Source organism: Galeopterus variegatus, unplaced genomic scaffold (genome assembly GCF_000696425.1).
Source record: "Galeopterus variegatus unplaced genomic scaffold, G_variegatus-3.0.2 Scaffold274, whole genome shotgun sequence".
In the NCBI taxonomy this organism is placed as follows: domain Eukaryota; kingdom Metazoa; phylum Chordata; class Mammalia; order Dermoptera; family Cynocephalidae; genus Galeopterus; species Galeopterus variegatus.
In genome coordinates this window covers 690,116-703,402 of record NW_007726385.1, presented here as the reverse complement: position 1 = coordinate 703,402, position 13,287 = coordinate 690,116, and the positions used below count along the sequence as shown (strand labels likewise).

The 13,287-nt window shown below is 49.3% G+C and overlaps 1 protein-coding gene across 2 annotated transcripts in view; it reads right to left on the bottom strand.

Annotated features, from left to right (window-relative positions):
- PLA2G6 (phospholipase A2, group VI (cytosolic, calcium-independent)) overlaps positions 1–13,287 on the bottom strand; it is a 55,329-nt gene that overhangs the window by 5,922 nt on the left and 36,120 nt on the right. For both annotated transcript variants that reach the window (XM_008566895.1, XM_008566896.1), the window contains one exon: positions 11,778–11,928. In XM_008566895.1, coding sequence (XP_008565117.1) covers positions 11,778–11,928 — 151 coding nt within the window. The remainder of the gene's footprint in view (positions 1–11,777; positions 11,929–13,287) is intronic.

Here is a 13,287-nt window from a genome sequence, read left to right as displayed (position 1 = left end):
TCAAAGAAGAGCACCGTGGGAGCGAGGGTGTGGCTGGGTCAGTTTGGGATGCCCCAGGCCACGGCCAGGTGGAAAGCAACCTGGGTGGTGGAGACAGCCCTGGACTTGGACTTAGACTTGAGTCTTGGGTCAAATCCCAGCAGCACCTCTTCCTCCCTTCGTGACCTTGAACAAGCTTTTTAACCTCTGTGGTATCAGTTTTCTCATCTGTCAAACAGGGTGATTATTTTTTACTTCACAGGCAGGGTGATGTGAGGCTTACATGTGAAAGGGTCCTGCATACAGGAGGTGCTCAATTTATGTCTATGGAGGCTGCAGCAATCACTCCAGAGGTGAAGTAGGAAGTCTGAGTGCGGCGCTCAGAAATGAGAGAGAGAGAGAGTCCCCACTCCCAGGCCAGGTGGCTCCTTCCCATCTGTGCTCCCATCTCTTACCACCCTCGGCCCTGGGCCCTGTCCTGCGGTCCAGTGTTTGGGAGTTGGGATCCTACGGAGTGTGTGGCTGACTGCTCCCAGGGACCCCCACCTCCACACCCACAGCTTAGTGCTCAGGCCTCCCTTTCCAGAACACCTGCAGCCCAGGTTGCCCTCTAAGCTCCAGAGCTGCCTGATCCCATGCCCTGGGAGGAGGTGTTCCGGCTGGACTGGCTGCCACGCGCTCACCTTGTAGATGGCCATGGTGGACCTGTAGAACTGGTCCATCTCGGGGAGCTCCAGAGCTGCCTGATCCCATGCCCTGGGAGGAGGTGTTCCGGCTGGACCGGCTGCCACGCGCTCACCTTGTAGATGGCCATGGTGGACCTGTAGAACTGGTCCATCTCGGGGGCCATGGGGGCGCTGAGCAGGTACCTGCTGGTGATGGCAGGGCTGGCGGCACTGGGGTCAGTACCTGCTGGTGCCCACCTCTCAGTGGGCAGTGTGGAGGCTGCAGAGTGGGATCTGGAGATGGAGGCCTGCCTGGGAGGAGGTGGCAGCTTAATTATTCACCAGCCGGGGATGTCAGAACGCGATCTGGGGCGTAACCAGACCCAGCGGGGAAGGCATCCTGTGACGCGGGCAGGTTCGTGTGACCTGCCCTTCAATTATTTACCCCTCTGAGCCGTGGGCCAGTGGGCACGCATGGAGGGCCACTCTCCTAGGTCACCTCCTCCACAAGGCAAGGCTTTCTAGGCCTGCTGGGGACCCCTGGTCCTGGGGGAGCCCCACCCTCCCACTTGCCTAGACTGGACATTGCCCACCCTATTGTGCTAGAGCTGCTCAGCGCCCCTTCCAGGGCCCTCCTGCCAGTTCTCAGGCCTTGCCCTTGCCCTGAACCCCTCAGGCCTGCGCAGATCCTCCCCCAACACATGGGAGAGGGGGCGACACAATCCCTGGAGTCACATAGACCTGGGGGCAGGCCTTGGCCCTGCTCACTTGCTGCTTGATTGTGCCCAAGTCCCCTGCCCTTTCTGGTTCGCAGGAGGGGCTCTCCCTTGTCCCCATGGTGAGGATTAGGGCTCCCCACAGGCCTGCCTGGGACAGGTGGGCCTGGCACCTGCCCCTGGACACCCTGTGGGCCTGTCCCGGGCAGGCTTGGAGGTGACAGGAGGTGTCCCTGTCCCAGGGAGCCTAGGAAACAGAGTGTCCAAGTGGGAACAGGAAGAGGACAAGGTCAAGGCTGAAGGTCAATGCCAAGCGGAGCTGGGGGTCGGGGTATGGGGCACTCACACCTCAGTGCACACAACACAGATGAACTTGAATCCAAACCATTTATTTCACAGCTTTGGGGCAGCCCCAACAGCCTATCCCCACTGTTAGTCTGCTTCATCGGGAAGAATAACAACTCAAAGGGGTGACCTTTGAGAGGGTGGGGTGGCCCCAAGGGGCGGGGTGGCAAGGCATGCATGTAGGGGCAAAGTTGAATGAGGCCTCCTGCTCCTGGAGCCTGGGTTTCCCTGCTGTGGGGTGGGGGGGTGCCTGTTTCCTTAGCCCAGCCCCCAGGGAAGAGGGTAGGGGACAAAGGGTGTTGTACCCACTAAGGAACCTGGGAGGGTGGCTTGCTCACTGGAGGCTGGGGCCAGGCTGGGGGCATGTGCAGGCACACTTAGTGTTTGAGCTGATGGGCAAGGGGTCCCGTCGAGTCAGTCATCCTTCACAGTCAGGAAAAGGGGCCGAGTGGGGCTCTAGGCTTTCTAAGCCCGGAATGACAAAAAATGTCAGATGGTGGGGGTTGGGGGATACAGGCCTTCAGGACCAGCCTCAGGCAGGAAACTCAGGCCTCCCAGTCCAGCTACGAGTGCAGAGCTGCCTAGACCCCAGCTCTGCCCAGTAGTGCAGTGGTTGGGCCTCACATGGCCTCCCCAGCAGGGACTGGGGGGGTGCAGTGGGGTGGGGGTGGCTGGGGCCCTGGTGGCCTCATGGAGAGAGCAGCAGCTGGGTAAGCTTCTGGAACTGGTCCCGATGCTCGTAGATGTAGACCTCGGTCTCCCAAAGGGCATTAACCAGCACTGTGTCGCTGACCTCGTCCAGCATGATGTCTGTCCCCAGCTGGGGGTTCAATCTGTCCAGGCCAAGGAGGATGGGTCACCCCAGGACACTTGGCTGAGGTCGGGGACAAGAGCTAGGACTGGGGTAGGCTTGGGAAACAGAGCAGCTTCTTGGGGAAAGGCAAAGTTGATGTCAAGGTCTGAGTAGGGGCAGGTTGTGGCAGGTTGTGACCAGGCCAGCTGAGCCCTCACCTGAAGTACTGGATGCCGACCATCTCGCACCAGGCCTGGGCCCGGTCCACGGCCCGCCCATCCGGATCTGTGCACTAGAGAGAAGCAGACTCAGTGAGCACCCGGCCCACACCCACCCGGCACTGCCCCCTTGTCCCAGAGTCCCCACCTGGGAATCCCCAGGTCCTATTGGGGCTTAGCTGCCAATCAGGAGAGTGACTTTGGGCAAGTCCCCCTCCTCGGGCTGCAGTGACAGTCCCAGCTGTGCAATCAGAGGGGCAGAAGGCTGTGGTTGTCACACACAGCACAGCAGAGCCTGTCCAAGGCTGGTAAGTGGCAGCGGGGGCAGCAGCTGAGTGGACAGGCCTCGTCCCCTTCCCCCACAGTTTTCCTCCATCTCACATTCTGGGCTTCCACACCGGGCTGTGCTGCAGAAAGGGATCCACAGCTAAAAAAACTTTGAAAACCCCACTGTGGGTGGCCATGGAGGGTCCCTGCCCAGCACTGAGGCTGAATCAGGGACTTTCTTCCCCCAGTTGGCTAAAGAAGATAGATGAGCCCTGTCATCTCCCCGACACCAAAGGCCACACGGGGAGAGGGTGAAGGGATCAACCTGGGCTGGGGACCGCAAGGGAGGGCCCTACTCACACAGTCCACCACCATCTTGCCAGATGAGCCCTGTCATCTCCCCGACACCAAAGGCCACACGGGGAGAGGGTGAAGGCATCAACCTGGGCTGGGGACCGCAAGGGAGGGCCCTACTCACACAGTCCACCACCATCTTGCCCAGTTCCTTGGCCCCAAATACAGTCTTGGCCAGTTCCCAGGGGTTGCTGGGACGGAAGACATCCACACAGGTCACAGGGACCTGTGGGGACCTCCCTGTTCCCAGAGAGACAACGATGGAGAGTTTCTTCACCTTGTTGCCCTGACCCTGTTGGGAACAGACAGGAGTAGTCAGAGGGGACTTCCTCTGGTCATGGACCTTCCCATGGGTGTGGGGCACTTGGGGAGAGTCAAAGAGAGGCCCAGGTTTGGGCTCTGGGAGCACGTGCTATGAGGATAGGGACAGAGGCCTCTGGTGACAAAAGCACACCTGAGCACTAATCCCAGCCCCTGGCAGGCCGGGGATCTCGCTGTGGACTCAACTGCAGCCCCTCCCCCCAGAANGATCCGTTGCTGGTCACGAAAAAAGACAAAAAGGAAAAAAAAAAAAAAGAAAATTTCTTAAAAGCATAGAAGACCTGACAAGATAAAAAGGAAATACAAGAGTAAACTCTGAGGATAAGCCAGAACTCAGAGAGGTAAATACAGCAGAGACCCAGCTTTGACCTGAATGCAGAAACCAAACTCAGCAAACTTGAACTTCAGTGTAGATGGCCGCACAGGGTAAGGTGAACAGAAGTCAATGTCCAGGGCCCACCAAAGGTAAGGGATCTAAAGAGAGACCCTCCCCACATTAGTTTGGGACCCCCAGGGGCTATACTCTAAGGATAAAGAAGAACCAGAAATAAACCTGTCCCTGAAAGATACAAGAAAAATTGCCTTGGCAATGGACAAAACAGGGAGAAAAAAATCCCTGAAAATGTGTAACTACAAACTAACCCTCTTGCACATTTGTAGTCTAGATTCACATGGGGAAGTCCCAAACCCTTCATGACAACCATTTAGTTAAAGTGACTCTAGATGACGATGTGCCTAGGTACCTGGAAGAGTCAACACAAAACACTCTAGAGAAAGATACTCTCATTCTGGGCTTCAAAGAATCTGCACATATTATTTTTCAACACTAAGGAGCAGCACATAGTTAAAAATAAAAGGAGTGGGTACACACAATGAAATAAACACCATGAATGAAAACAAGCATAAACCAACATAAACAGCAAAATACACCCACATAGACTGCAGATATTTGAAAGCTCAATCAAAGATGATAAAGCAGCTATGCTTACAATGTTTAAAGACATTAAAGACAAGCTCAATAATATCTTCAGGGGATAGGAAACTATATAAGTAATGACTTAGAAGATTTGAGGAACCAAAGAGTACTTCTAAAAAGAAAAATACAAATACAATAATAGAATAAAAAACTCAATGGATGGGTTAAATGGAAAATGAGATAAAGCTAAAAAGGGAATTAGTTAATTGGAAAATAGATTAGACGTTATCCAGGATGCAACCCAGAAAGATAAAACGATGGAAAATACGAAAGAAGTTAAAAGACATGGAAGACAGAAAAGGACTAACATGTTTAATTGGTTTACAGAAAAAGAGGAAAGAGAAAATCAGGCAGAGGCAAGAGTTAAAGAGATAATGACTCAGGTTTCCAGAATTGAAGAAAAATACCAATCCAAATATTCAAGAAAGGGCCGGCCCGTGGCTCACTCGGGAGAGTGCGGTGTTGATAACACCAAGGCCCCGGGTTCGGATCCCTATATAGGGATGGCTGGTTTGCTCACTTAGGAGAGCGTGGTGCTGACAACACCAAGTCAAGAGTTAAGATCCCCTTACCGGTCATCTTTTTAAAAATAAATAAAAAAAAAATAAAGTAAAAAACTTTTTTTTTTTTTTTTTGGTTAAAATCCTTCTCTTCCTGCACACTGAAAAAATTGACAGAACTAAACAGCAAAAAGTCAAATCCCAAGAGTAGGAGATTCTGACATATCTCTCTCACTAACTGATAGAAGAAGTGGACAAAAAATAAGTAAGGATTTGGAAAATTTGAAAGTTTTAAATGATATTTCTAGCCAATATGACCTAATTGACATATACAGAACTTGGCATCCAACAAATGTAGAATCCATACTCTTTTAAATTATATGTTTACTTATCAGCCATTTTAAAGGACCAAAATAATGTTTTTTGGCCACAAAGCAATTAATAACAAAAAGATAACTAAAACACCCCTTCAGTTTAGGAAGTGAGAAATGCATTTTTAATAATGTATGGTTAAAAAAAAGAAATTATAAAAAAAATTAGAAAATATCTTGAACTGAATGATAATAAATGTGCTTATGGAATATAATAGAATAGTATTTAAAGTAAAATGTTGAGATGTTATATATATATATCTATATACACACATGCACACACATATATATATACACATATACTATATACATATATATTATGTTAGAAGAGAAAGCTGAAAGTCAATAAGCAAAACATCTATTTCAAGAAGTTAAAAAAAAGAACACTCAACTATAAAAGAAGGAATAAATATAAGAGCAGAAGTTAATGAAACAGAAAACATACAATAGACAGCGAATAAACAGGCAAAAGTTGGTTTTCTGAAAGGCTAATACAATTGAAAAACCTGTGGCAAGACCTGATAAAGAAGACAAGACAAGACACAAATAATCAGAAATGAAAAGGCCATCAAAACAGATGCTGCATACGTTAGAAAGATAATAAAACAATTTCTTGAACAACTATATGCCAATACATTTGAGGATTAGATGAAATAAACACTCCTGCAAAAACATAACAACCAAAACTAACTCAAAAAGACATTCAGAAACCCTGAGTAGTCTTATAACCATTAAAGAAATTAATTCCATCATCAAAAATCTTCCCAACAAACAAATCCAGGCCTAGATTGTCAAGTTCTACCGAATAGTCAAGGAAGAAATAAAGTCACTGTTATACTAACTCTTCTAGAAAATAGGAAAAGAGGAAACATTCCCTTAAAACCAAAAACAGGTCAAGCTCACCCATGAACATGGATGCAAAAATCATAAACAAAATATTAGCAAACTGAACCCACCAGAACTCTCTATAAAAGGCACCAGGAATAGAAAGCAGGAGCTTGAACATCAGATATTTGCACGCCCACATTCATAGCAGCACTATTCACAATACCCAAAAGGTGGAAGCAACCCAAGTGTCCATCGATGGACATACGCTATGACATGGCTGAAACCTGAGGACATTATACTAAGTGAAATAAGCCAGTGACAGAAGGACAAATATGGTACAATTCCATTTATATAAGGTACCTAGAGTATTCAAACTCAGAAGCAGAAAGTAAAATGGTGGTTGCCAGAGGGCTGAGGGAAGAAGGGAATGGAGGGTTATTTAATGGGTACAGAGTTTCAGCTTTGCAAGATTGTACAACAAGGTGAATGTACTTAATACTATTGAACTGTACACTTAAAAAGGGTTAAGATGGTAAATTTTATGTTATGTGTATTTTGCAATTAAACATTTTAAAATAAATAAACCGTATTTCTAAATACCAGCAAGTTAGAAAATGAAATGTATAAAAATGTATAATTTGCAATAGCGTAGTACATATGAGGTGCCTAAGAATAAAAATAACAGATATGTAAGATCTCTATAGATAAAATTATAAAACTATTGAGAGACTTTAAACAAATGGAATGCTGTACTATGTTCTCTAATTGGAAGACTCTGTTTTCACATGTCAATTCTCCCCCAAATAAGCTCACAGATTTAATGTACTACCAATCAAAATCCCAACAGGATTTGATTTTCTGTAGAATTTGACAATCTGATTCTACAATTTATATGGAAGCATAAATAGCAACAACACTTCTATGAGGGTACTTCAAAAAGTTCATAGAAAAATAGTATTAAAAGATAACATGAGTCTTTTCATAAGTTTTTTGTTTTTGGCAGCTCGACAGCATAGGGAAGCAAACCCTTAGGACACCATGCTCTAGCCAACTGAGCTAACCGACCAGCCCTCCATAAACATTTAGAAGTACCCTCGTATGTGCCAGGTGCTTTTTAACTGCTTTATAAATATTAACCTTTTTATTCCTAATGAAAACCCTAGGAGGCAGGTAGTATATTATTCCTATTTTTGAGAAGAGGAAACTTCAGGGCCCATGCTCTTAACCACGCCTCTATACTGAATCATCACGATACTCTTGAAGTCAGACAAGCTGGTAGGGCCTGCAGCCCCAGAGGCCAGGACTTATTATGAAGCTGTAGTCACTACGGGACTCTGTGGTCTGGGCACGGGAACAGACAGCCAACCAATGGAACAGAACACAGCCAGCAACTGACCCAAGCACAGAGGGGTCCTTGTCCCACTGCTAAGGAAGAAGCCCTGCAGATGTGGAGGGAGGGACAGACTTCTTCATAGAGGGGGCTGAGAAAACTGGTTAATCATGTAGAAAACATTAAATTGCATTTCCACCTTCACCTGATACAAAAATCAATTCTAGGTTGATAAAAGACCTAAATGCAAAAGGCAGATCTAGAGAGCTTTCCAATTTGACACAGGAGAATAGCCTCAGGGTAGGAAAGGGGTTCTTAAATGAGATATCAAACTATAAAAAGGAAAATATTTATAAATTCTAGTACATTAAGAACATCTGTTAATCAAAAAACACCATACAGGGCCGGCCCGGTGGCGCACTGGATAGTGCGCCGCTTGGGAAGCATGGCAGCGCTCCCACCCGAGGGTTCGGATCCCACATACAGACCGGTTCCCGCTCACTGGCTGAGCGAGGCGCGGGAGCAGCGCTGAGGGTTGCAATCCCGTTGCCGGTCCCGGTCCGGTACGGGGGCAACACTGAGGGTTGCGATCCGTTGCCGGACACGGAAAAAGACAAAAAAAAAAAAAAAAACACCATAAAGAGAGCAAAAAGACAAGCTATAGAATGGGAGAAAAAATTTCGAATACACATATCCACCAAATGACTCATTTTCAAACTATAAGATGATCATTAAGAAGCTTCATAACTCAAAAATCACACGCAAAACACTTGAACAGGAACTTTACAAAAGAAGAAATCCGAATGGCCTTTAAACATAGGGAAATGTGTTCAGCCTCACTAGTAATCAGGAAAATGAAAATTAAAGCTACATGGAGACACCATTTTACGCCCACCAGATCTGTAAAGATAAAAACATTTAACAATGACCAAATGTCAGCAAGAATGCAGAGCGACAGGCTCGGGACCACCGCTGAGGAGCAAAACTTGAAATCACCTTGGAAAACAGGTGGGCAGAATCTACTAGAGTTGAGGCCGTGCATCCTCCAAGACTGTGGTTCTACTCCCAGACTTGTCCCCCAGAGACACTCAAATGTGGGCCAGGAAACAAGCATAAAGTGTCCACTGTAGGGCTCTTTGCAAGAGCCCCGAGCTAGAAACAACCTAAGTGTCCATCACAGGTATCTGGAGAAATCAACTGTGGGCCTCTTCACCTGATGGAATCCTCTACAGCAATGAGGATGAATGAAATATAGCCAGGAGGATGCTGACGACCGTAATGCCCAGTGAGAGGCGAGATCACACACAAGGATTCCATCCACACCCAAAGAGAAGCCAAACCTAAACCATGCTGTTCATGCGTGCAGTAACTGCAGAAAAGCCAGGAAATCGGTGAGCTGAAAGGGAGGCGATGGCTTTTGGACTTGGCTGGTGGTTAGGTGAATATTTTCTTTATAATTATTCATTAACCTGTTTATATACTTCTTAAATGTACATTCTATTTCATCATAAAAAAAAGAAAAAAAAAAGGAGGACCCTTGTACCAGCCAGTCACACACACAAAAAAAGAAAAAATGTGTAGAATAAAATATCAAAAATGTTTTTAAAATATCTTTTGGTTAATAAACTGTTCTTTTAACTTTCTGTATTTTCTAAATTAAAAAAAAAAGACCATGTATTATTCTCAAAAGCAAAGCAAAACAAGAACCACCTTTATTATGAAAAGAAATCCTCCCTAACCCTCTAGGCCTAGCTTGCACTCCACTTTTCAGGAAGCCCTCCTTGACCACCTCATCCTCAGTCCTCTCTTTCCTTTTGCTCCCATGGACAGTCAGTCAGCTGATGAATGTGTTTATTTATTTTGGTTTTTTTGCAGCTGGCCTGTATGGGGATCCAAACACTTGACATTGGTGTTATCAGCACCATGCTCTCTCAAGAGAGCTAACCGGCCAGCCCCCGATGAATGTGTTTACCGGCCTGCTGTGTGGCAGGCCCTTTTTGCTCCCATGGACAGTCAGTCAGCTGATGAATGTGTTTATTTATTTTGTTTTTTTTTCAGCTGGCCTGTATGGGGATCCAAACACTTGACATTGGTGTTATCAGCACCATGCTCTCCCAAGAGAGCTAACCGGCCAGCCCCCGATGAATGTGTTTACTGGCCTGCTGTGTGGCAGGCCCTGTGCTCGATGCTGGGGCGACAGAAAAAGCAAGGCGGTCATGCTCCTGCCTTCAGGGAGCTCACGGGCTGACAGACATGGGCGTTATTTCCGGGGTGAGGTGGACTATAGAGGAGAAGCGGGCATTCTGTAGGCTCTTCAGGAACCTTGGAAGCACGTGCTGCCTTGCATGGCTGCTATTTTTTTAGGTTATCTCCCAAGCAGATTGTAAGTGGGCGCCCAGCCTTTTCATCTGCACTGCAGAGCTGTGCTCAGCAAAGAGGGCCCAAGTGTTCAGGTGGAGAACAACATCAGACAAGTGTCAGCCATCAGGAGGGTGGTGACTGCTGCCTTCATCAGAGTGGCCTTGGACATACCACGTACCCTCTCACTCAGAGAATGAGGAAATAACCACCTACTCCAGGGCTGATGGAGAGCAGATGAACCCACCAAGCCTACCATGAAGTGCCCAGGACTGAGCCCCTGAGGCTCAGCATTTGGTGGCTGTCCGAATGCCCTGGCCCCCATCTAGTGCGGAGAGCATGTGTCAGGGAGCCTCCACTGTGTGTCCTCTTCCTCCCACTGCCCCGTTGGCTCTGAGCTCAGGGAAGGGGGTCTGGATCTGATGGAGGCTCGCCCCAGACAGGGATGGCCAGCTGCCCCAATACTGCACACGACTTCTCTGAGCTTTCTGTGTTGTGTAGCCTGTGTCCACAAGAAGGAAGACCACGTTGGCTTTGCACATCCCACTGATGCTGTGGTTAGAAGTGGGTAAAAATAAACACACTACATGACTGTACAAGAGAATCGCCTAATGACAAAGTAAGAGGCCCTTTAACATCAGCTGGCTGACCTCTTCATGCTGGGGAACTGATTTTCCTTGCTAGGAATTGACAGTAGGAGATTATCATCGCATGGTCTCCGTTGCAGGTCCTGATCAATACTACCTTGGCCCTTGGCTACACTGAGCCCAGTGCAGACCCAGAGAGGGAGGATGTGCCCGAGCCACGTGGCAACCTGGTATAGAGCCAGGACCCGAACATCCTGGTCCCTCCTGCACACACACGAGCTCTCCACTGCCACACACACCCCCATCACCCAAGGGTAAGATAGGAGACCTGCAGCTATAGGACCAGGTTCTTACCTTGCTCTTCCCCTTCCTGGCCCTGTCACCTGGAGAACGTTAGGGAGCCTCAGCTTTGTTTACACAGCAGGGTGGCTAATGCACTCTGGGTCTGCAGCGGCTCCCGGGGCCACACAGCTGGTGCTCAGCAAGTATGGACCCTCCTCCATCCACTCAGGAAATGCTCCAAACTCTCCCTGTGTAACACGCCTTTCATCCCACCCCAAATGAAGGTCAGGATGCACTGCTTACTCCTGGGATGACCCTCTCAGAGTTTGGCCTTCCTGAAAAACACTTCCTGGAAACGTGTGACTTTCTCCTTTAGTCCCTAGTCTGACTTCAATCAGTGCAGGTCTAGACCTTACATTAAAGGCAGCCCTGAAGCCATCTGACTGTAATCTAGTAGTCTGAACTCAGGAGCAAATCCTGTTTCAAATGTAAGAAAGCAGTTGGCCATATAATTTGAAAGGCCAGTGGGTCCCTTTGCCTGGGCAGCAAGGACCAAGCCTCTCTCCAGTTGGCCACAGAGAAGCGTGGCCCAGGCTATCTCCAGGCAGCCCCCAGGCCCCTGGCCAGATGGGGCATAGCCAGGCCCACAGGTCATGTCCCTCCCCCGCCCCCCACCACCCTCAGCATTCTGGGGGCCTCTCTCTGCTCCCCTCACGGGCCAAGCGCTCTCCACCTGTTCTCCAGGAGAAACCTCTCATCTGGATGGGAAGAGCTGCTCTCCTCTCACCCCGTAAGCTGTAATCAGAGCAGGATGGGAGCCTCTGCCCCAGAGAACAGCCCACAGGTGGATGGTGGGGGCGCAGCCCCACGCTCCTGCTGGGGCTTACTTGGGTTTCTTGACGTCCGTCATCTTGGTGTGCTCTCCAAACTCCCGCTTCAAGAAATCCTCCAGGGGCCCCGACTCATAGGGCCTTGAGCCCCGGAACACCTCATCCTTCATTCGAAAGTAGACACCTCGCATGTAGGCCATGGACTTACCTAGGAGCAAGGGGGTGGGAGCATGGGAGGTGGGGACATGAGGGCCACACACAGAGCCCCCATGGGAAAGCAGCACTCCCGACAGAGGCCTGAGCCCAGGCCAGCTGTGGGGACTGGGGCCAGTATCTGGCAGGAGGCAGCAGGAGGAGACAGTGCATTTACCAGGGGGCTGAGCAAGCCTAAACTTCTGGGCCTTTCTTTGAACTTCCTATACAGGCAGAAACCCCCCTTCTGCATCCCCAAGGCTCTATACCTAATTTTATTCTCAAAATTTTGTATTATTTTCCTTAAAGAAGGGCCCTGGAAGGGTAAAAGCTTATAAAAGCTAGGTCCACCCTGTATGTCACAGAAAAGAAGAAACAGCCCAGTCCCCTGAGCCTGCAGAAGAAGGTCAAGGGGCAGTTGCCCTGTCTGCCTCATGAGACAGTGAGTCCCCGGCCGGGGTGCGCAAGCAGAGGGGTGGCTGGGAGGAGGGCTTCTGCCCGTGCCAGAGCGAGGCAAGGCGACTTCTCAGATCCCTTCCACAGTGGCCGGAGTCTGAAGACCCCAGAAGGCAGAGAATGTCCCCTAAAGAAGGAAGCAGCCCTTTCTCCCTTTCTGCAGGAGAAGCTAGGACTTCCGCCACTCTGTCCCACTCAGGCCTGCCCTGCTCAGACCTTCTGCCCTGCCAGGCCAGAGGCAGCTCCTGAGACAGCTCTTCTCTCACAGAAGACAGAAACAGAAGACCGGAGAGGGGATGAGGACCCCTGAGGCCAGCGGGGAGAGCTGGGCAGCCCGCTGGATACCAAGTCCCGACTCTTCTCCAACTCAGTGGGTGGCCCTCTCCAGTCCTCAGTTTCCCCATCTGCTCACCTCACAGGACTATGGTGAAAATCATCAAAATGAATTGAATACTAGCCAATAAACTGCTGCAGATGACAAAGGTCCCTACAACCTGCTGACTGATGAGCCTCCTCTTGCCAGAGCCCCATGTTCCTGCAGCACCCTGGACTGGCTGGCCATGGCCTCCTCCCACAGCCCAGGAACTACCCAGATGCCTGAAACCACTGTCCCCACCCCCACCCCAACTGGGGCCTCCTAAGGCGGGGTGCACGCCTGATACAGCTCTGCTTCACTAGCACCCAGCACAGGCTTGGCCTGCAGACCCTAATTCTCCACCCCCCACTGGGGGGTCCTCCCCTGGCACCTCCAGGGCTTTGGATCACTTAGGATCCAGATTTGGAATCCGACCAGCACCAGGACAGGGACGCCAGTGAGGGAAGTTGAGGCCAAGGACAACACCCACCTGGGTGTGAGCTGGACCTGATCGCCCTCCCAGTCAGCATCGCGCAGCTTAGACAGCTCCATAGAGGAGACACT